At 48.6% G+C, this 24,011-nt stretch overlaps 1 protein-coding gene across 1 annotated transcript; it reads right to left on the reverse strand.

Annotated features, from left to right (window-relative positions):
• Positions 1-883: 883 nt before the first annotated feature.
• Positions 884-1,502, reverse strand: LOC149337641 (uncharacterized). The gene is made up of 2 exons (XM_089554477.1): positions 1,216-1,502; positions 884-1,121 (listed from the first exon to the last, which is right to left on the reverse strand). The coding sequence occupies exons 1-2, from the start codon at positions 1,404-1,406 to the stop codon at positions 884-886; spliced, it is 429 nt and encodes a 142-aa protein (XP_089410603.1). The 5' UTR covers positions 1,407-1,502.
• Positions 1,503-24,011: the final 22,509 nt, after the last annotated feature.

A 24,011-nucleotide genomic window follows, 5' to 3' on the forward strand; every position in this document is an offset into this window, starting at 1 on the left:
ACTCCAAGGAATTTTATTGACTGTACTCGTTGTAAAACATTTGAATTGTATAATATGATTGGCTCATCATATATGACTTTATTTTTAGCTCTGAATATTACATACTTCGTCTTCGTGATGTTTAGTTCTAATCTGTTGGCCCACAACCATAATGTAAGGTTTTCTAACCAGAGATTTCCTCTACATTCTATTGCTTGTAAACTCGCGTCATGAAAGAAAATATTTGTGTCGTCAGCGTATAAAACTGTTTCGGAGGAAGGAAGGATATTAACTCTTTCCTGTCCGCGGGGAAAATGGTGGTTCTCATGTCATATCATTAATATTTTTTTTCTTTAACAAAACTTGCTTGGTACAGGAGTGTATGGTACCGAATTGTAGAGGAGGAAACTCTCTTCACATTTTTATTAGTCACAGTAAACATGTTTATTGAGTAAGAGATGAAAAAAAAAATTATCAGAAAGAAAATTGTAGTTACAAAGAAAAACACACAAAAACATCAAAGTTCCGTCACAAAAATAACACAAAAAAAATTTCAAAATATACATTTTTTACAACAGGGATTGATGCAACATTGCAGCAAATTTTAGTTTGCTGCGAACAGTATTAGCTGGGCTAGGAAAGGAAACAGTAGTCCTAGTGACTATTGTGCCACCGCGCGAAACAGTTTCTTGTTGCCGTGAAGCAGAGGTTGGCCGCACATGTCTCACAGAAAACATTTGTTTTTTGTTCCACCTTTTTTTCTTCGTAGCACAATTTGCAGTTCCGGTACTTTGCATTTTCTGCGGCTTGTGCTGCAGCCCCTGAGGTGAATCACGAGGCGGAAACAGAGGGCGAACATAGGGGTCCTGAGGATGTGGCTCATCAAATCCGAGGAGTTGCTCAATCAATTAAAGTCTGAACGTGAACTGATCAAATCTTGATGTCCTCGACAATTCTGGTGCTTCGGAATGCTGCTGGCGATGCGCGTCAAAAAGTATGAAGCTGTTGACGACCGCGCCGCCGAGCGCCGTGCGACACTCCGGCGCGCAACGCTGAGGTCGACCCTTGGCTGTCTTCGAGCCGAAAACACGACTCTCTGCGCTGCCGGCGGCAAGTAATCCCGCCCGAAAGACGTTGACACCCTGCAGATAAGAGTTATGACCTTCAGAACACTCTGATCTTTTCCGATAAGCGCGCAGCAAAGCGGAACATTTCGGGGGAGAAAGCGAAACTTACCGAGGCATGGCTGTTGACGTTCCGGGTCGGTCTGACGCAGTTTCGCTGTCGGTGCTGAAGTCTGAAGAGCCGAAGTCGTCTTCTGAATCCTCACTGCTGCTGTTCTCGTCCAAAAACGAACTCTCAGGAGCATCAATTTCTGTGGAAACTTGCGGTTTCGGCGCAGCAGCAGCGCGCGACGTCGACGCCATGTTGGAAACAAGGAGCGCCAGTCAGCTGACTCCGGAGGGACTTCAAAAATCACCGCTTGGCGGAAAAAGTCAAACCAAAAGCGAAACTGAAAGAAGAGTTCCTTTATTTCACACTGGATAGCGCTAGTTGTGCAGGAACGCTTCAAAAAGCGGGAAAATACGAACTTGAAACCATCGATAGCGGGCTATCGATGGGAATAGGTGCGGACAGGAAAGAGTTAACAATGTCATTTATGTGAACTAGGAATAGAATAGGACCCAGTATTGAGCCCTGTGGCACACCAGTGCGTATAAGGCCATGGCTTGAAGGTACGTCGTTAATCATTGTGAATTGTACTCTGGATGATAAGTAGCTGTGAATAAGATTAAGTGCGGAACCTCGTATCCCATAGAATTGTAATTTGCGCAGTAAAATTTCGTGACAGACCGAGTCGAAGGCTTTTCTAAAGTCTAAGAATAGCCGAAGTGTAAAAATTCTATTTTCTATATTGTTAATTATTTTATCCTTTATGTGAAGTAAAGCTTTTTCCGTAGATTTCCCTTTCTGAAAGCCATATTGTTCTTTCGCAATATACGCCGGTCTTAATGAAGTACGAACTAAGGCGGGTATAGATGACTTGTTCAGCAATTTTTGAGAAGACTGGCAAAACGGATATTGGGCGATAATTGTTAGGATCATTATAGCTTCCTGTCTTATGTATCACAAAAACTCTTGCTATCTTTAATTTATCTGGAAACCTGCCTTCTTTGAGCATTTGGTTGCATATATGGGACAACAAAGGTGCGATAATATCACATACGGCTTTCACTACCTCAACCTTGATGTTATCAGCTCCAACGGAACAGTTATTTTTTAGGCGCATTATATACGAAGAGATTTCGGCTGTAGTTGTTGGGGAAAGAAATATCGAAGGCTTTGGTATGTATTCTGATAACGTGGCACGCGTTGGGGCTGCGGCCACTCCTCAGATAGATGGCAGGTCGCAAACACAAGGAAAATCGAACATTTATCCAGGCATTTACAACTTGTAAAAACGCGGTGTTGCCACAGTCGTGCAGCGCGGTAGAAGGAACGAGAGAGTCACGAGTTACGTAACATGACACCTCCGGAGGGAGGTGTAAAGAGGGAGAAAGCACGCGGGCGAGAGGGGAGGCACGCGGGGAGAAGGAAGAGAAAGAGCGGGGAGGAGAGAAGTCGAGTGTTCGCAGATGAGGCTGGCGCCCGGGCGGCAAATTCAAACTGTACTCAGGACAGCACACTCCCCGTCTGGTTATACATATAACCACTATGTGATGTGTTCAGTCCTCGCACGGAATAAGCAGGACTGTCTCAGTCACAGGACGGAGAAACGTCTTAATCACTCCCCGTGTCGCCGTCTTGATCTCGACCTTTCGCACCCTGCCGTCCGCACTCGCGATGGCGTTCACAATGAGTCCCATGGGCCACTCGTTGCGATGAATCTGGCTGTCTCTCAGGAGCACGAGGTCACCTGCCTTGAGATTCCGAGTTGTCCCCTGCCACTTCCGACGACTCTGCAGGGTGGTAAGGAACTCGCGTCGCTAACGGCACCAAAAGGCGTCGGCCAGCCACTGAACCTGTCGCCACTGTCGCCGATACACATTCTTTTCACCGAAGGCTGGTGGCACTGTGTTGCCGCCGACTTTCTGGGTCAGGAGTGTTGAAGGAGTCAGCACTTCCCAGCACTCGGGGTCCGTTGAGACAGGAACGAGGGGTCGGGAATTTATGATCCCCGAGACTTCCGCCAAGAAGGTTACCAAGACTTCGTGAGTAAGGCGACGAGAGGTACTCTCAAGAAGCATGGAGTCCAAAATTCGCCGTGTGACTCCTATCATTCTTTCCCACACTCCTCCCATGTGAGAAGCATAAGGGGGGTTGAATACCCAAGTGCATCCTTGGTCTGACAGGAATGTTCCTAGCTTCTCGTGGTCTGGGCCACTGGTGTCCAGTTTTAGTTCTGAGCACGCTCCAACAAAGTTCGTAGCGCAATCGGACCTCAGCTGCTTTGCCGGGCCCCTTATGGCGAAGAATCTCCGGAGAGCATTAATAAAACTTGAGGTGTCCATGCTCTCGATCACTTCGATGTGAACAGCGCGGATACTCATGCAAGTGAAGAGCATGGCCCACCTTTTGCTGTTGGCCTCACCGCCTCTGGTCCGACGAGAAGCGACTTGCCACGGGCCAAATACATCTAATCCGAAATAAGTGAAAGGCGGCTCGGTGCTTAGCCTTTCTGCAGGCAGGTCTGCCATCTTCTGCTGCAGCTGCCTTCCTCTGAGCTTGCAACACGTAACACAACTGTGTATGTATGAGGCGATGCTACGCTTAGCTCCGACGATCCAGAACCCAGCTGCCCTGACTGCTCCCTCAGTGAAATGGCGGCCTTGATGTTTTACCAGCTCGTGGTAATGCCGCACAATCAGGGTGGTGACGTGGTGCCGTCCTGGCATCATGATGGGCTTCCGCTCTTGCTGGTCGAAATGGTTTTCTCTGTCTAGTCGGCCACCAATTCTCAAAAGACCGTCGGAACCAACCCATGGGTCCAGCCTCCACAGGGGGCTTGACTTCGGAAGTCGCTTTCCTCGTTGCAAGCTTTTCAACTCTTCTGAAAACGCTTCTTTCTGGACACACAGAATAATGACTGTCTTCGCTCGGGCTAGGTGTTCTGTAGAAGGTCCTAGTTGTCGAGATGAGCTGTTATGCGGGCAGTCTGACACGTTGTGAGAGGTGCCCCGAAATTTGCTCACCAGCCGCACGAGCATTGCAACTGCGCGAGTCAGCTTAATCCAACTCGAGAAGCGCTCGAACCGCCTGCTGCCGAGTTCTTGCACGTCTACACTGGTTGCGAGAACGTTTGCCTGGGGCCGCACCTCCGTGTCGGAATCAGCATCACCCAAGTCGAACTTGCCCTTCAATACCCGCGAGCAGTGTTCTTGATGATACAAGAACTCCGGGCCTGTCAGCCAGGCCGATCCTGCCATTTGTGCTGCTGGCACAGACCTTGTTCCGAGGTCCGCAGGGTTCACGTCTGAAGGAACGTAGTGCCATTGCTCTGGCCGTGCAGAGCTCCTGATGCGTTCGACCCTGTTACTGACATACACATAAAACCTCCGAGTCTCATTATGTATGTAACCTAAGACCACCTTGCTGGCAGTGTAGAAATTGACAGCATCAAGTTCCATATCTATTTCACGACTGACAGGCTTTGCTAGCTCCACTGCCAACACCGCGCCGCACAGTTCAAGCCTTGGGATGGTGTGTTCCGGATGTGGTGCTAGCTTAGCCTTTCCTATGACGAACCCAACATGACACGCACCATCTGGATATGTCACTCTGAGGTAAGCCACTGCAGCCACAGCCTTGGTTGATGCGTCGGAGAATATGTGCAGTTCCTTGCGCTGTGCGGTAGTGAGTGAGGCAGGGGAATAGGTGCGAGGTATGTCCAGCTGCTCGAGCAATTGCAAGGAGTCTTTCCACGTCTCCCACGCGGCCCTCTTGCCTTCAGGAAGTGGACAGTCCCAGTCGCATGTTCCAATGACCAGCTCTCGGAGGAGGGACTTCCCTTGAACGATGACTGGAGCCACAAACCCAGGTGGGTCGTACAGGCTATTCACCACTAACAAGACACTGCGCCGAGTGAATGGCTTCTCTTGGACTGGAGTCGTAAGTGTGAAGACATCCTTCTTCAGGTTCCAAGAAACTCCCAGACTGAGTTGGATTGGCGGCGTGCCATTGCACAAGTCAAGATCCTTCAAATCCTTGGCACGGTCTTTTTTTGGAAATGCTTCCAACACTGTAGGGCAGTTAGAAGCTATTTTGTGGAGCTTGAGGTTTGACGCGGCCAACATCTGTTGTGTGCGGCGTATCAGGCTGATGGCTTCCTTGTCTGTAGAGAGAGACTTCAACCCATCATCCACATAGAAATCCCTCTCGATGAACTGCCTGACGTCGCTGCCAAATTCTTCCTCTCCTTCTCGTGCTGTTCTCCGCAGCCCATAGGTTGCAACTGCTGGTGAAGGACTATTTCCAAACTCATGTACCTTCATTCGGTACTCCACCACGTCACTGTAGATGTTGTGGTTGCGGAACCGCAGAAATCTTAGATAATTTCGGTGGTCGTCTCGCACCAGGAAGCAGTAGAACATGTGCTTAATGTCCACAGTTATGGCCACGGGTTCCTTCCGGAATCGGATGAGCACTCCGAGCAGGCTGTTGATCAAGTCTGGACCGGTAAGCAGCACACTGTTTAAAGACACGCCTTTGAACTGTGCACTGGAGTCGAACACAACTCGTGTTTCGCCGGGTTTTTGGTGGGTGGCAAACAGCAAAGATGGGTAGGTACAACAAGGGGAAGCTTTGGGCCAGTTGGTCAGACCTGTCCTGACCAGTCCTGTCCTGTCAAGTTCCTGTCTTCCTGTCTTCCTGTCGTCCTGTCCTGTCTTCAGTCCTGTCAAGTTTGCGGTTATTCCTCCTCCCCAACATGGGTAGGTACCAACACTCTTCTCCTTTTCGAACTGGTGGAGCTTCCTCGGCATGGCCGTTATTGAACATCTTGTCCATGAAGGCTGTGAACTGCTCCATCAGTTCTGGTTTTCTCTTCAAGGTCCGTTGGACAGCAGTGAGGCGTGACTCGGCCAAGCACTTGTTATTCGGAAGCCAAGGCCTTGGAGAACGAAAGGAAAGAAGCGCTATCCAACTGTTGGATTCGTCTTTTGAGAACTCGTCGTCCATCAGCTTCAAGAACTTCCTGTCCTCGACAGAAAGTGAAGGTGTATTGTCACCCTCCGTTGTTTGGAACAGCGTTTCAGCGATCCCATCGTCATAGCTCTTTCCTAGCAGCGTGCTGAGCTGGTTGGAAGCAGTGTGTCGACCCCTCCATAACAGCGAGTTTCTCTTTGACCAAGAAATGGTTCTCACATGGCTCGAAAAGAGAGGGACGTCCATTTTCGAGGACGTTTGTTTTGAGGTTGCTGACACAGTCCGGTGTGCGACTTCGACTTATGCAGACATTTCCCACGATGACCCATCCCAGATCCAGTTTCTGAGCAAATGGCGCATCAGCCGATCCGTTGCGCTGTTGTCGAACCTTGTGTATTCTGAGGATGTCTCTCCCGAGGAGAAGTAGAACCTTGGCCTCCGGGTCCAAATAAGGAATGAATTTAGCAACAGCTCTGAGAGGAAGGTGATGCAATGCCACTTCCGGTGTTGGAATCTCGGTCCTGTTGTTAGGCATTTCGTTGCACTCGATAAGCGTCGGCAAGGGAAGCTTCACGGAGCCATGAATGTCTTCTATGAGAAAGCGAGACGCTCTTCTTCCTATTGCCTCCGTAGTTCCAGCACATGTCCTTAGTGTGTAGGGGGAACTGTAACCATTGAGTCCGAAAATGTCGAAGAACTCTGTTCTTGCAAGGGACCTGTTGCTCTGGTCGTCTAAGATGGCATACATTTTTGCAGTCTTGTGAGGCTGAGTCAGATGACTGACTTTCACCAAGCAGATCTTAGAGCAGGATTTGACACCGTTGCTTTGACCGCAGACCTCTGTGCACTTGGATGACACCTCAAGTGCAAAATCCTTGTCTAGAATTGCATCTTCAGCATCGTTCTGAGCTACAGGAGGCCTGTGGCTGACATTTCCAGCATGAAGCGCCGTGGCATGCCGATCGCTACCACAATCGTCACATTTGAGAACTGTTTTGCAGTCTCTTGCAAAGTTGTCTGTCGAAGCGCAGCACCCGTAGCATATCCCAAATTTTTTCAGCAAAGATTTTCGTTCATCCAGCGGCTTTTCCCTCCATGCGCGACACTTCCGGAGGGGGTGAGGCTTCCTGTGCAGAGGACAATACTTGGTTGCATCATGCCACTTTAATGCGTTTGAGGGCGGATGGTCAGTGCTTGCTTCCACGTCCGTCATTTGCACTGAGATGGGTGCTCTTCTCGGGCTTCCATCCGTTGCCCATCTGTCTACTCTTGTGAGCCTTGAAGGGGTGCCGCTTGCGGAGCTGAACTTGAAGCTAGGATCGTTTCTCGTTTTCGCTTGGTCCCTGACAAAGCTGGCAAAGAACGAGAAAGGGGGAAAGGCGACCTGATGATTCTGTTTGTACTTGGAGCCTTTCGCGATCCACATGTCTTGCAAGCGCTGGGGCAGCTTCTCTACAATGGGGTTTACTCCTCTTGCGGTGTCGAGATAGGAGAGCCCAGTCAGGTGAGGGTCACATTTTGCTGCCTCAACTTCAAGAAGGAGGTCTCCCAGCACTCTCAACTTCTGGGTGTCTTTGTCGGTCAGTCTGGGGAAGTTCGAAATTCTTCGAAAGATGGCCTCTTCTATAATTTCTGGCCGACCATAGCATTCCTCAAGTCTTTCCCAAACTACCTTTAACACGGCCTCTGGTCTGTAGACGTGCACGGAACGCAGCCTCTTCGCGTAGGTTGACGATTCGGCCCCAAGCCATTTCACGAGAAGGTCAAGTTCCTCGCTTGCCGTGACTTCGAGAGTCCGAGTCATTCCCTTGAACGTAGATTTCCACGGACGGTAGTTTTCAGGGCAGTCGTCGAACATCGTAAGCGAGGTGCTCACAAGGTCGCGCCGAATCAGATACTTTGCTATGGCGGTCAGTTCAGGGGCGTTAGCTTCATCTCCCTGATGACGAGCAATGTTCTGCGTGATGCCTTGGCTGCTAACGCTTGGTGTGCATGGAGCGCTGTCTTCAGGTGCTTCATTGGCGTTCTGACAGACGTATCGCTCCCTGCCGTCATGCTGCTGCGATTGCTGGCGCGAGCCGATGCGCACGTGAGCCTGGTCAAGCACGTAGTCAAAGGTACGTTGAGCGCGGTCTTCGGATACCTCGGAGACAGTCCGACAGATGTGATGCTCCCCGCCGTGCTGATCTACGGCAGCCTCCAGGACGTCCGCTTGCGCTTCCGCGGCGGCCGCTTCTCTTTCCAACTGCACGACTTGTAACTCTGTGACTAGCTCGGCTTTCTTGCGTTCGATTGCCGCAGCCGCACTTTACTCTTGTTCTTCCAGTCTGGCATTTTCCAGTTTCACCGCGGCTTCCTTCTTCTTGAGAGAAGCCTGTACTCGCGCCGCCGCGGCCTCCGCTCTTGCTCTGGCGGCCAGCATGCTTGGGGTTGTCGAGACGGCCGAACGCTCCGAACGAGCTGAGCGCGATGAATGCCGTGACTGCACATAGCTTGCTGTTTTCTCAGAGCATGCAAAATGAGACTGGTCCGGACTCACTTGAGCAGCGGGCGACTTGCGGTCCTGTGACGCCATGTCGTCTGTGGCTGCGATGCGAAAATGGAACTTCTGAAGAGCGGAGCCAGCCAGCGGAGCCTAGGTGCTTTCGAAGAGCGCGCGAGACACCGACTCGACGATAGATAGATAGATAGATAGATAGAACTTTTATTCACGTCAATTGCCAGACAACATAAATCAGGCCTACCAAAGCCTCAAAGGGCTTGAGTGGCAGCGCCTGGCAGACAGCTAACATTGGCAAAACAAAGGAAAATAGAGACGCGTTTTTACTATTCTGATTCCGTGGCACGCGTTGGGGCTGCGGCCACTCCTCAGATAGATGGCAGGTCGCAAACACAAGGAAAATCGATCATTTATCCAGGCATTTACAACTTGTAAAAACGCGGTGCTGCCACAGTCGTGCAGCGCGGTAGAAGGAACGAGAGTGTCACGAGTTACGTAACATGACACCTCCGGAGGGAGGTGTAAAGAGGGAGAAAGCACGCGGGCGAGAGGGAAGGCGCGCGGGGAGAAGGAAGAGAAAGAGCGGGGAGGAGAGAGGTCCAGTGTTCGCAGATGAGGCTGGCGCCCGGGCAGGAAATTCAAACTGGACTCGGGACAGCACAGTATGCCTTTAAGATATGACATTGGATAAGTGCATGTTGTTTGCGCAGACTGATTTTCACCAACTCCTCCCTTTACCTTGTACAAAACCTATACGGACACGGTGATAGGATTTTGGGCTATTTAAAAAACCTGTCATTGTAAACAGCAGATTTTTTTCTAACATTTGAGTCAAACAGGGCAAGACTGAAATAGGACGATAATTCTCATACCTATTGTGCGCACCACCTTTGTGAACTGGGGTAACTATAGCCACTTTCATGTTCGCCGGGATCATGCCACTTGAGATAATGCTGTTGAACAGCGACAGCAACACGCCTTTAAGTATGTTGAACAAGGTTCGTCGATCATCAGCTGAAATGCCATCTATTCCCAAAGATCTATTGCGTTTAAGACCAAAAATAATTGAAGTGAGATCATCCTCACTTAGCAAACGTAGGTGTGTAGATTCAACTGTGCAGTACTTAAGAGTACAAAATAAGGGATTCTGTTGCGCACTGCCCGAAACTTGCAAGAAAAACCTGTTGAATTCATTAGCTATTTTTTCTTCATCAGTGCCGATATACGACAGAAATTCTTTGCTACCATTGCCACCTCTTTTGACACCTCTTAGATTGTTAATCAAAGACCACTTTTTTCTAGTATCAGAGCCTGCATTCTTGAACTTGTTACAAAAATGTACTCTTTCAGCCCGACGAATCATTGCATTTACTTTATTTCTTGCAACCTTAAACTTAGACCGCAGCAGGATAGATGCAGGTGCCCTTCTCGACTGTGCCGAGAGCAAATCTTTTTCTTTTATAGCTGATAGTATTTTTAAGGTCATCCATGAGTTTTCTTTATTGTGCTGCCTGATTTCAACGCGAGCAGCCGCTTTCTTAAACTCGTCTACTAGTTCAACAAGCTTATCATAAATGTCTATCGGGGACCCTTTTCCAAGAACACTTCCCAATCGTATTCTGATGCCAGTTGGTAGAAGATTTAGGGATCACAGATGGATATTTCTTTTTTACCGTGATCTGCTGTTGGAGGGTTCAATTTCCGGGCTAAAGAGCAAAAAAGAAGTGGTCTGACAGTTTTGCTTCGACGATAGCAGATTGTAGGGCAGAATTCGAAGCTCTTATATTTATATGGTCGATGCAAGAGATGACAAGTTGCCCCGACAGAAATTCTTCTCGCGTAGCTTTCAGGATTGTTGGTTGCAGTCCCCATTTTGATAACAGATCAAGATGATCTCCGACCAGAGCCCTAGAAGGGCGAAATGTACCTATGTTAATATCGCCTACTACACAGATATAGTCTTCATGCGAGTGGGCTAAGAGGGCGTTGTCAAGTTCGGCCAAAAAGAGCCTGCCGTTAAAGCAGGGGGGTCGGTATAATGAAAAGAGAATCAAAGAGAGAGGTGGCGTACTCATACGCAATGCTACAACTTCTGCTTGTTGGAAGTCAAAATTTAGCTCTGTGACAGTCAAACCGACCCGCACAAAAACTGCGACGCCGCCCCCTTTTTTTGCAGGTCGGGTACAGGAAATTGCTTGGTCACCTGGTATTGCATGCTGATTGAAAATATAAGCTGAATTATCGATTTCCGTCAGTACAAACACGCAAAATGTAGAACGAAAAGGTGAAGTTAGTGCCATGAATTCATCCCAGTGCTTTCGGATACTGCGGATATTAACGTGCGTCGCGCGAAAAGCAGGTTGTGCGTCACTTGTGAAGAATTTTGTTACTTCGGAAAATGCTGTACATGCAAGGAATTGGAGATTGCCCATGCTTAGCAGATCTTATTCTGCTAAGACATCTTCTGAATGCGGAAGACAAAATTCACTTCTTCTGACTTCTTGGCCAGAACTTGGCCGTTACGTGTCCAAACAAATTTGTAGTGCTTTTCTTTTCCCTTAGGCCTGGCCAATCGGAAAAGCTCGGAATCTGCAATCGGAATCCGCAAAATGTGTGGGCAGCAGTTGCGGGCAACTCAGAAAGATAGCGTCAAACGAGTGGTTGTTATCGAAAGAGGATGATGCGAGGAGCTCCGAAAAAAAAAGTACGAAATCGGCTGAATAGTTAATTAATGAGAGTCAAAAATGTAATAACAGTGGGCGGGGCCAGCAAGAGTGGCGCCAAAGTTGAAAATGCCGGAAGTGTGGGCCATGTGACCGGAAGTGTGAGCGGAGCCAACTCATTTCACGAATTTGAAAGCCCTGAATGAATACTGAGATGAAATGAGGGCAAATGTGCAGTTAATCGAAATCCAATCAATAATTAATGAATATAGAAATGTCAAGATTGAATTAAGGTGATTTAGTCGTGAATAAAAGTGATTTAATTATAAATTAAGGCGAATAATGTGCTTTAAATCTGAATTAATTGTACATTAACGTGAAAAAGGGTTATTTAAGCGAATTAACTGCGCAATAATTGTGAATAAAGGGGAATTTCCCAAATCAAATGTTTCCGAAACGAAACAGCTAAAAAATAAACTGTGTGCTGTGCGAAGGGCAGAGTTAATTGGAGATACATGGGAAAGGCCACTGCTCTTTAGTAGACGTAGTCAAGCTGATGATGATTGTGTTGTGCTGCAAAAAGGTTAGTGGGTTCTTAATATAAGAATATCCTTTATGTCCTTGGAATCGTGTCTGATAGTGATGGCTAGAAACGTTTTAGACATAAATGTTACTTGAAGCTTATTATGCAACAGCCGGCATGAAACATGCTGAGGCATGTAAAACTGCATTGCTGTGTTCATTTCATCATTTTACAGATCTCTGGCACGACTTGACCAGAAAACGTAAGTTGCCTTTGTCCATCTGCTATTTTAAAAGCATCTTCCTTACTATTTCGTATCATACAAATTACTGGCGTGTCCTGTGATTTCTGTTTAAACGACAACATAAGCGATAGATGTTCAGGTGGGCACAGAAATAGATAACGTGCCGCACAAGAAAGACAACGTCCCAGCGCCGCCCAGCCGAGCCTGACGAAAGCTCGAAATCGCCACGTGCATGTGCAGGTCCCAAACTCCGCGACCCTCTCATTACTCCTCTTGCCTCGCATTCGTCGGGAGTCAATGTTGTGATAATAATGATTATGATTTGATGGTCACGCCCTGTGTAGCGAGCTGGCATTTTGGAACGATGAGGCTGCTACCTTTACACGGCACAGCCAGCGGGGATGGCGCTTTGACTGAGGCAACTGTAGGCGCATTTCCGCCGCGAATAACCCGCGTGTTTCGAACTTCTGTCGCCTCTAAAACTCATCTTCGTCTCGCTAGCAACCAAACGCTTTCGAAGCACTCCACGTTTTACCGCATTGTATACAAGCTCGGGCCATTTGCTTCATCGGAGATGCTTATCGCTGCGTACTATTTCCACAGTCAGGCTGGTGATTGGGATTCCTGACGACATCGAGGAGGCGCAGCGCATACCGGACAACACCTCAATTCTTTCGACCGGTCAGTGGGTGCTTTTTACCACGTGACGAAATTTCCACGATAAATGTTCTCCGAGTTCACAAAGTCTTACACAGGGACAAATTGCTTCTCTCTTTTAGTGTTCTCTTCTCCATAGACGAAGAAAACATCGCTGTTAACTATGATCAAGGTGATGCAGCCTTGAAGGGATAGAAACGGTAAAAATTCAGGGGGCACTTTGACTGTCTAAAGTGCGTAGAGGCGAAAGCGTTTTCCGCACCACTTTCGCTGCTTCTGTGGCACCGGTGGCGTCACATATAATCGAGTACTAATTACTAAGTGATGACAAATCACTAATTAATGCTTGATTACTGATTAATGCCTGAATACTGATTCACTGCTAATTAATGACGCTTAAGTTTCGCCTTGACGAGTTGAACGCGACAGCGTGTTGTAGCGCTGCCAGGGAGTCCACGGAACGCCACCACCCGTTCGGCGCGATGCCGTTCCCTTTGAACGCAACGCTTTTTGAGGAAAGGAAATGGCGCAGTAATTCTCTGTCATCTCGGTGGACACCTGAACCGCACCGTAGAGGAAGGGAGGAAATGGGAGTGAAAGAAGACAAAGAGGGCCCGTAATGAAGAAAATGAAAATTGTATTTGAGGAAAGGAAATTACGCAGTACGTGTCTCACAGTATTTGTTTAGCCTATTTCAATTACACATCTGAGATCCTTTCATTTATTTCCTAATTGCTATTATTATCATAATTATTTTATTTTTCATAACCATTATCTTCTTGTTTAACATTTTGTACACCTATCAGTTGCCGCCTGTGTCATGGCCAATCCCCCGCAGTGGGTATGCGCCATTATCTAGAGGACAACAACAACAACAAGTGTCTCGCATATCTCGATGGACATTGACTAGGTTGGGGCAACCGAAAAGGAAATAAAAATAATAGGCCCCTGCCTGCACCGTTTACACACAACAGGCTTAACCCAATTGTAAAATAAAAGAGGCGGCCCGTAGGCAAGTTGTATTTTGACCACCCGTGGGTGGAAAAATAAAATATTAGGCGAAATGCTACATTAGCGACCCACAGCCGAGAGAGCGGGCCCGGGGAGGCTCCTCTGACCTCCCCTGGGAAGTAGCGCAAAAGGGAAATGGGACGTGGGAAGGGAATGGGGACAGCGAGGTTTTTTGCTCTGATCCTTCAATTATCTCGACTCCATTACTGGCCCGCCTGGCCAGGACAGGGAGAGCATCGAGATTGCCCAATGGTGCGGCCCCACTCACGGGATGCCCGACCACCCACCATACGCAACGGGCTCCGACCGTCGGAGACAGGAAAACCTAACACGGGGTCAGTAGCTACCTGGGGCTCCTCTCGCACACTAGAAGGCCTTTCCCACCTGCCGGCTACTAGCCGTCGAAGGTTTTTCGCGGTTTTTCGGACACCGGAAGTATGTGTGATAGTCCCGAGCCAGTGGAGGTCCAGAACGTCAACGGCCTCGCGGCCTCAGAACTCGTCCTCCGGGGGGTCCATCTGTGCTTCCTCCAACCATCCATGCACTTATTTCCTCCCCTAGCTTACTCTTCTCCGACAGAGGAGAGAGTGTTCAAGGCTGGGCGACCGGGCCACTAACCAAGAACGTGGCTTAGGATGAGATGACCCGGGCCTACTTCACCGGTACTCCACACATCTTCGGTTTTCGCCAGACTCTTACGAGGCAGTACTAAGCCCTCATCCCCCGGCATCCCGCAAGCGGTTAAGCCTGCGGCCGGCCGTAAGGCCGCTTCCCCGAGGCGGCGGTCCTCAGAGCCGGCCACTATGAACCCCCGCGCGGACCTGGTTTCTCCGTAACCAGAAACCGACGCGTCGGTAGCCAGACTTGCACGCCCCCGAGCGCAGAGGAAGGAAGGTAGCATGTATTTGAAAACCTTTTTGCGTTTTGACATGCCTTCCGGGCCGGATTTCGTGGGTCCAACCTGAGTATAAACCCAGACCTGCCTCCGCTCAGGCATCGGACCTCACGTGCACGACTGGCCCTCACAGTCGTCTGGGAGTCGCTGCCACTCCCATTGGGGGTTTGCATCCCCAGAGGATGGGTCCCGGCCATCCCATCCCCACTGCTGGCATTGCACCGAAACAAAGCCTAGTAGCCGAAACTACACCGGCCCGTATTCGGTGGCGGGGGGGGGGGGGGCCACGAGCAGGCTGCACAGTCAGATTTCCCCCCCATCTCGATGGACAGCCGTCAAAATTCAGGGGGGGGGGGGGCACTTTTTTTATGTAGAGTGTGGTCACTGATGTATGGTTAAGATGTTAAGCTTCGCCTCTAAGAGTGGAACGCGACAGCGTCTTGCAACGCTGCCAGGGAGTCCATAGAACGCCATCGCCCATTCAGTTGCACGCCTCGCACGTCGGTAAATTGGTTTTTGAGGAAAGGAAATGTATCTGTCTCTCATATCTTGGTGGACACCTAAACCTCACCGGAAGGGAAGGGAGGAGGATGAGAGTGAGCGAAGACACCGTATTCGCTAGACGTGCCTTTGTTCATCCCAAACCATCGCGCTGGCATGGCGTAGTGGATAGCATGCTCGTCTCGCAAGCCGAAGACCGTGGTTCGATTCCCGAGCTCGACCAATTTCCTACTGGGTTTTATTTATTTATATGGCCTGACTAGAAAAGTTAATTAGGCTAATTGGGTAATTAAGCAATTAACTAAGCTCAGTCCCACTTGGAGCATCACTATACGATCCCTTCAATTGGTTGCATGGTTACTAGCCAAAGTACAATTGGCCCCGTTTGAAATTCGCGCACTGTGACGTCACGACCGCTTCGACCAACTGAAAAGCGTGACATTTTTGTCGACAACTGCTGCTTACAACGATGAGACATTAAAGGCTTTCGCCTTAAAAGTTTGTGTCGCGTTTCTCTTTTCTTTTTGTTTTCTGCAAACGCTGAGCTACTGAGAAACCTTAGAGCTGCACACTTAGAACTGCGCCCAAAAACTGTTCTGAGATAAAGTTTATACTGTGGTTCGTTCTCGCTTGTTGAGGTTGGTCCGGCACGACAACATAGTTATGAGCCAGAAAACTTGATTAAAAAAAAAATCTCCTCGAGCCGAGTAAAACTCGCGACACGGTTACCGAAAAGGACGGGTTGCACTGTTTTGAAATGAATGTAAGTGCAGTTTTAAGCCTGGAGTCGAGCCCGAGAATCGGTGTCGGGGCAAACACTTGACTCAGAAAATAGGCCGATGATGTCGACACCTGTATATCGCTTTTCGGCGTGTTCCGCCTTACGAAAGCTCTGTTTTCACAGAAAATGCTCTCTGAGATTAAAACGCAGCTTCACTATGAATACAGGCCAACTTCTGTTTGACCTCAGTGTCTCTTTAACTTCACCCTGCTTTGTCTCTCTAAATATTTTCTACACGTGATTATAGCGAGATTACTATATTTGTTCCGTCAGTGATTCTCAGGCCATCTAGTAACGGGACGCTTGTGTGCAACTGTTTCGGCTGCGATATCTGTTATCCGGAGTATCCCGTCCAGCCAGAACAGGGGAAACGCTCAATGCAGGCGATGTGCGTCTAAAAATGTTGCAGCGACACAAGGGGCCATGAAAAATATATCGGAGGGATTTACTTGATTTTCAGCACATAATATCCGTTATAAAGAAAAGCGGATTACCGAAATTTCGACACGGTTGCTTCATTCGTTATGAAGTTACACAGGTGTACTTTTTACAGTACGCTCGGTCCTCCCCATAGCACATGTGGGTACTTCGCTTCACTCTTACTTGATAGCATGCATTTTGTTAATATATCCGTGATTGTTACGCAGGGTCATACAATACTGCTTGCAGGCCCTCATGAATCTTTTCTGGCTATAGTGGCACACAGTTATTCTAATTTCTTTCGCAGTTATTCACCGCAGGTATTCTAAAGCTATCTTGTTTTCAAAGAAGCATCAGACACAATTGAGCCAAAGTGTCTGTGAACTGCTGGTTCCTGCATGTCAACTCGCAGACAATGACGAGTGACATTCTTACCAAAGCAAAAATAGTCAGCAGGCTCGTCTGTAGCAATTTGGCAAATTGTTCAGGTGTTCACAATTGCAAAGTTGACCTTTGTGTCAGCAGCCCCCCCCCCTTTTTGTCCCTGATGCCGATGTAGTAGCAGTTGACGGCTTGATCTGAAAGGTGGACACCTGTCATACCACTATTTATAAAGGAAATCAGTTTTGGCTAACAAAAGTCCTGTTTATCGTGCGCTCTAAGCAACCTGCGCTTTATAAAACATGTAGACTCAATGCTGTTATAGCTGCAGGCCATAGTGACTACACTGTTGTCCATAGAATTCAATAAAAACACGTAGCCTACACCATTGAAGCAAGAACAAATTTTTCCTGGCTGCTTCTATTCCTTTGTTTTCCCTGGGCCGAGTATACTTTTCCTAGACCCGTTTTGGCAATAGGTTGCTGTAGCCTGAATTTCGCTCCGGCAGAGCGTTGCTAGAATGTCTTGAGTGGTAAAAAAATTGCGAAAAAAGTTGAGATGATCACTAATCATTGAAATCACCTGTGGCAACGACCGCATAACACGTGCTTCTAAAAGTTTCTTTTCCGAATTCAAGGACTTTCCTCAGTAGGCGTAACTGTAAGAGTAACAGTTTGCACTGCAGAGCATGCAGTTGTGATAACCAAAACTTTATTTTAGCCAGTTAAAATCACACCATCGTGATCTTCAGTGTAGCTAGCGACAAGTACAGCAGTATCTGAGGACTCGCTGAGCAACAAAGTGTTTTTTTTTTTTGAAAACTTGCAAGGAACTATAACATCTATGACCTGGAGTAGATGAGCGCCTTTGTGCACACGGGAAGACTGAGCGTACTACAGAAAATACAGCAGCATATAATTCATCATAGCGCAAAAAAGCAAAGGATTCATGACATTCAAAACATCCATTGTTTAATTTCGACTTTCTTGCTGCTCTACACTTGAAACTGAATTAAGCGACAGCCTTCGTTGGATTACGGGTCAGAACATCGAAAAGTGCCTCTTTAGTACAGGGCACCAAAAGCTCCACCTTCTCCTCCGTCATGTCAGGATCGACAGATCAAAAAAGACGCTTCATGTCTTCTACGCACGCGGTCGCTGTCTCGTTCGGGTGCTGTATGTGCGAGTGTAGAAGCAGCTGAACTCTTTCTTTTCTGACGATGCTTGTGAATGCCTTCAGGAACCCTCGCTTGAATGATTCCCACGTCGCCAGAGAAGCTTCGTGGGTTTTGAACCAAACTCTAGCTGCATGTTCCTTCCACGGCGAAGAAAACGTGGCTTACTTTAGTCTGGTCATCCCAACTGTTGAGTACGGCGAGACGGTCAAACTGTGCCAGCCATTCTGCAGGATCCTCGACCGCTGAACCGTTGAACGTGGACGGCAGTCGGGGCTGGTGCCAAATAATGGGGGCTGGTGTTGTAGCCATGGCTGATGTCGGAATTGAGGAGTCCTTCATTGCTCGCGTGTGGTCCGGTAGTAGTCCGTATTCAGGTGAACGCTTCTTGAGATGACGGCTGCTTCGCACTTCGTCTTCGGTGCGTCTTCGGTTGGGACGGCTTCAGCAGTTTTCTCGCGATCGGCTTCTTGAAGACTGCTCGGGCTGATTTGGCGGCTCCCAGAGGGTGAGGGCGACAGGGACATCCGTTATCACCTCCACCAGGCGCAACGTAGTGGTGACTGCAGTCCAGCAAGCATGAAAAAGAGCGAGAATAACTTCTAAAAAAACTTTATTTAGGCTGACTTGCGCCCGCAATGAAATGAATTATTCGGCGAAGGCATAGCAACAGGCGAGCTCGGCGGTCGTCGAACAGAATGCCGCCGCTCTCGGCCCTGCTCAATGTATAGCTGAAAGCGAAATCTCGAGATAACGCGTACAAAGTTACTAGAACATTCTGGCACAACGTAGTATCGGCTCCGCCTTGATGCCATGAATCGAGAAAAATCTGGTCGCGTCTTGCTCCCCAAATAAGCGATAAAGCGGTGTGCCGGCAGCTTTGAAGAATGAATGAATAAACACTACAAATACTTAAGGCAATATCAACCGCCCATGGTTACTCACCTAGACTTTTCCCTGTTGGGAGTAAAGGCGGTTTTTAGACAAGCGCTTTCGTTCTCCCCCACTTAAAAGACTGCTTCTGAGAGATCAAAATACTCAAAACGCAAAAAAGGGCCTTCATGTTTACAAACCGTTCCTTTCATCGTCATCATAAGCCAATGTTCACTGCAGGGAAAATGCATTTCCCATTCATTATGGATTACTCCTGCCCTGTACCACCAGCGGATACCTTCCCCGAACAAAGTTCGTAATCTTGGCCGCCCCCTGCAGCGCTGTCCTCTGGTAATTCAGTTTATCATCCTACACGTCAATCGAGTACATTGCCTTTACATTACACACCCTGCCCAAGCCCATTTCACTTTATTAGTTTCACTCTGGTGTCCTTAATTGCTTTCCATCCCTAGACTACAATTCTTTTTTTTTCCATTTTTATCTGATTTCCACAAACACTTCTGTCCCATATACATTTTTATTTCCATAGCCAGCCGCGCTACCCTAAACTTAATTCGATTCATTTTCTTTAACCGCTACTATTCTGCCCCATATCTGACTTCTTGCAATGTACAATTATTATATATTTAGAGATCCAGAAATATCTAAGTTCTAAGCACATCAGATATAAAATGAAAGAAAAGAAGGAAAGGCGTTCGGGCCCAGTTGTGTCGTCACACGCCACAACATGGCAGAATCGTAGCAAATTTCTTGACGCCACCCTGACATCAAGAGTTCGACCGCTCTAGAGCGAAATACAAAGTCGTCGACATACTTGGTTCTTCAGCTAAAAAACACATGCTTTGAAGGGAATGCTAATGGAGACGTGGCCAGTTATTCTACTGCATCATCATCGCCATCACTCTTTTGCGATTCCATTAATTACGAACCTATTTGTACAACTTACACCACAGGCTCGGACCGTTAGATGCGATGTATACACTCCGCGAGCTTGATGCAAACCTTTTTAGTTCAACAGGATGAGACGGGTCAAGCTTGACTCTTCTGTTCCAAGATATGGAAGAGGCCACCGCCTCTTTCTCCTTGTGACCTCCATTCGTCGCTGCACTCGGCCTTCTTGTTCTCTAAACTGTTTTCAGTTTAGCTAGTGTTACATCCTTTATTGCTGGTGGCAGGGTACAGACTGGCGGGAAAGCCGCCAACACGTGACACATGGTAACTCATGGTTGCTTGGCCCTAAAGGTTGTCCCGCTATAACACTCCTCCCCCCTACGTCATGAAGTCCTTCAGATACGCAGGGCGGCTGCGTTGGCGCTGTGGTCGCTGGACTTGAAGGGAAGCACTCGCTTCACTGTCCTCACCACAGAAAGCAGATTCGGTACTTGGCGCTGCAGCCTCCTCCAGTCTTTCTCCTTGGTCCCGTCTTCCAGGGTCCTCTGGGCTTGAAGGAATGCCAAGCCCGGAACACCCTGCCGGGGAAGCAACCAGCGGTTCCCCCTCTTCACACATCCCAGAAGCGGAACTGTCCAATGTGTAGCTGGCAGAACGACTTCTGAGTTGGTCAACATGACGTCTGCATCGACGACCGTCCTTGGTGACGACCAAGTACGACACTGGTCCTGTGACAGCATCCACAATGCCCGGAAACCACTTGGGCCCATAGAGATAGTTGCGCACAAACAGTCGATCCCCCACATCAAACAGTCGCACTGCTTGGCTACGGCGCTGCATCACCTGCTCTTGTTTCTGCTGCACACCGGACTGCAGGTCAGGATGCAGACACTCTAACACAGTTGAAAGTTTCCTGCCCATTAGCAATTCGGCCGGGCTCTTGCCTGTTGTAGCATGAAGCAGGATATGCTGGGTCATTAAAAACCTAGCTAGACGTGTGTCGATATCGCCTCCAACCATTCGCGTGAGTACTTCCTTGGTTTCGCGCACCATGCGTTCTGCTTGACCATTCAAAGAAGGGTGATATGGGGCAACGGTCACATGTCAGATTTGATTTCGGCACATGAAGTCTCTGAACTCCTCCGAACAAAAAGCAGTTCCATTATCAGAAACAACAGTTTCTGGAATGCCATGGGTAGCAAAAAGGAAACGAAGCTTCGCACAAACTGCAGCTGCCGACATGAAATCCATCCGGCACACTTCCAACCACTTTGAGTGCGAGTCCACCACTATGAGGAAGACTGCCTTGGAAGGGCCCAGCAAAATCGATGTGTAGTCTTGTCCAAAGACGCTTGGTGAATTCCCAAGGGTGAATCTTTGCAGCTGCTGGCGCACACCTGGATTCCTGACAACGTGCACAGTCTCTCACCTTCTGCTCAACATCACTGTCGATTCCTGGCCACCCCACGGCTCCTCTGGCAAGCCCCTTCATCTTGACAATTCCTGGATGAGCTGTGTGAAGAATGTCCATGACATACCGTCGAGCTGGCTCTGGAATGACCACACGACTGCCCCACAGCAAACAACCTTGGTACATCGACAGTTCATGCTTGCGGCTCACAAACGCTGCAAACTCTTCTGGCAGCTTGCCCTCTGGCCACCCATGCTGCACCCAATTGCAGACTCTAGCCAACAGCTTATCCCTTGACGTGAATCTTGCCACCTTCCTAGAGTTTCATGCTACTTCCGGCACCATTTCCAGCATTCCTACTTCCCAAAGACGCTGCTCCTCTTCCTCTGCCCTACTGGCTCTCAGTGGTAAACGATTGAATGCATCAGCATTGGAAAGCTTCTCCGCTGGTCGATACTCAATTTCATAGTCATAAGTCGATAACATGAGAGTCCAACGCAGCATCCGTGGTGATAGCACCTGGGGAATTGGCTTGGCATGGTGCAACAGTCCTAAAAGAAGTTGTGGCCCGTCACAATTTTTAAATGTCTCCCATATAGAAACTGATGACACTTCTTTATGCCAAAGCCGATGGCGAGCGCTTCTCGGTCTGTCTGGACGTAATTCCGTTTTGCCGCACTCATAGTTCTCGACGCATATGCAACCGGTCTCTCGCTGCCATCTTCGCACACATGACACAACACAGCACCCAGTCCGTACGGAGATGCGTCACAGGCCAGCACTAGGGGCTTGTTGACATCATAGTGCACCAGAACATGTGATGACTGCAGCAGATCTTTCGCCCGGCAAAATGCTTCTGTCTCAGCTTCCATCCAACGCCACTCGCGACCCTTCTCCAACAGCAGGTACAGTGGCTCCAAGGCATGAGCTGCTCCTTTAAGAAACTTGTTGTAAAAGTTCAGAGCTCCTAAAAAGGCTTGAAGTTCCTTTTTGCATGTCGGCTCTGGGGCCTTGTGAATATCACGCACCTTGTCTTCTGTCGGCTGCACACCTGCAGAGTTCACACGGAATCCCAAGTAACACACTTCCTCAACACAAAATTGACATTTGTCAAACTTTAGTCGCAGACCGCCTTCATGAATTCATGGTTAAACTGCGCGAAGGAAACAAGGACAGAGACAGAAACACACGTACACACTGAGCGCAGAACCCAACATTACTTGAACCAGCGGAGGGGGGATCTTCATCCTCAGGTAGTATGCAAGAACCCGGGATCGGCATGTGGTGACTGCGATTAGCGACGCGCAAAAGGTTGCCGCTTGATGCTTAGATGTAGAACATAGAATAGAGCCCAGGGTAGGAGAAATGTATTCAAGAATAGTCTTCTGGCGGGCTAGTTGGTTCTTTTCGTTCATGGTTAAACTGCGCGAAGGAAACAAGGACAGAGACAGAAACACACGTACACACTGAGCGCAGAACCCAACATTACTTGAACCAGCGGAGGGGGGATCTTCATCCTCAGGTAGTATGCAAGAACCCGGGATCGGCATGTGGTGACTGCGATTAGCGACGCGCAAAAGGTTGCCGCTTGATGCTTAGATGTAGAACATAGAATAGAGCCCAGGGTAGGAGAAATGTATTCAAGAATAGTCTTCTGGCGGGCTAGTTGGTTCTTTTCGTTCATGGTTAAACTGCGCGAAGGAAACAAGGACAGAGACAGAAACACACGTACACACTGAGCGCAGAACCCAACATTACTTGAACCAGCGGAGGGGGGATCTTCATCCTCAGGTAGTATGCAAGAACCCGGGATCGGCATGTGGTGACTGCGATTAGCGACGCGCAAAAGGTTGCCGCTTGATGCTTAGATGTAGAACATAGAATAGAGCCCAGGGTAGGAGAAATGTATTCAAGAATAGTCTTCTGGCGGGCTAGTTGGTTCTTTTCGTTCATGGTTAAACTGCGCGAAGGAAACAAGGACAGAGACAGAAACACACGTACACACTGAGCGCAGAACCCAACATTACTTGAACCAGCGGAGGGGGGATCTTCATCCTCAGGTAGTATGCAAGAACCCGGGATCGGCATGTGGTGACTGCGATTAGCGACGCGCAAAAGGTTGCCGCTTGATGCTTAGATGTAGAACATAGAATAGAGCCCAGGGTAGGAGAAATGTATTCAAGAATAGTCTTCTGGCGGGCTAGTTGGTTCTTTTCGTTCATGGTTAAACTGCGCGAAGGAAACAAGGACAGAGACAGAAACACACGTACACACTGAGCGCAGTCACCACATGCCGATCCCGGGTTCTTGCATACTACCTGAGGATGAAGATCCCCCCTCCGCTGGTTCAAGTAATGTTGGGTTCTGCGCTCAGTGTGTACGTGTGTTTCTGTCTCTGTCCTTGTTTCCTTCGCGCAGTTTAACCATGAACGAAAAGAACCAACTAGCCCGCCAGAAGACTATTCTTGAATACATTTCTCCTACCCTGGGCTCTATTCTATGTTCTACATCTAAGCATCAAGCGGCAACCTTTTGCGCGTCGCTAATCGCAGTCACCACATGCCGATCCCGGGTTCTTGCATACTACCTGAGGATGAAGATCCCCCCTCCGCTGGTTCAAGTAATGTTGGGTTCTGCGCTCAGTGTGTACGTGTGTTTCTGTCTCTGTCCTTGTTTCCTTCGCGCAGTTTAACCATGAACGAAAAGAACCAACTAGCCCGCCAGAAGACTATTCTTGAATACATTTCTCCTACCCTGGGCTCTATTCTATGTTCTACATCTAAGCATCAAGCGGCAACCTTTTGCGCGTCGCTAATCGCAGTCACCACATGCCGATCCCGGGTTCTTGCATACTACCTGAGGATGAAGATCCCCCCTCCGCTGGTTCAAGTAATGTTGGGTTCTGCGCTCAGTGTGTACGTGTGTTTCTGTCTCTGTCCTTG

The sequence above is a fragment of the Amblyomma mixtum genome, chromosome 7 (assembly GCF_055824585.1).
Source record: "Amblyomma mixtum isolate Tamu chromosome 7, ASM5582458v1, whole genome shotgun sequence".
NCBI classification, from domain to species: domain Eukaryota; kingdom Metazoa; phylum Arthropoda; class Arachnida; order Ixodida; family Ixodidae; genus Amblyomma; species Amblyomma mixtum.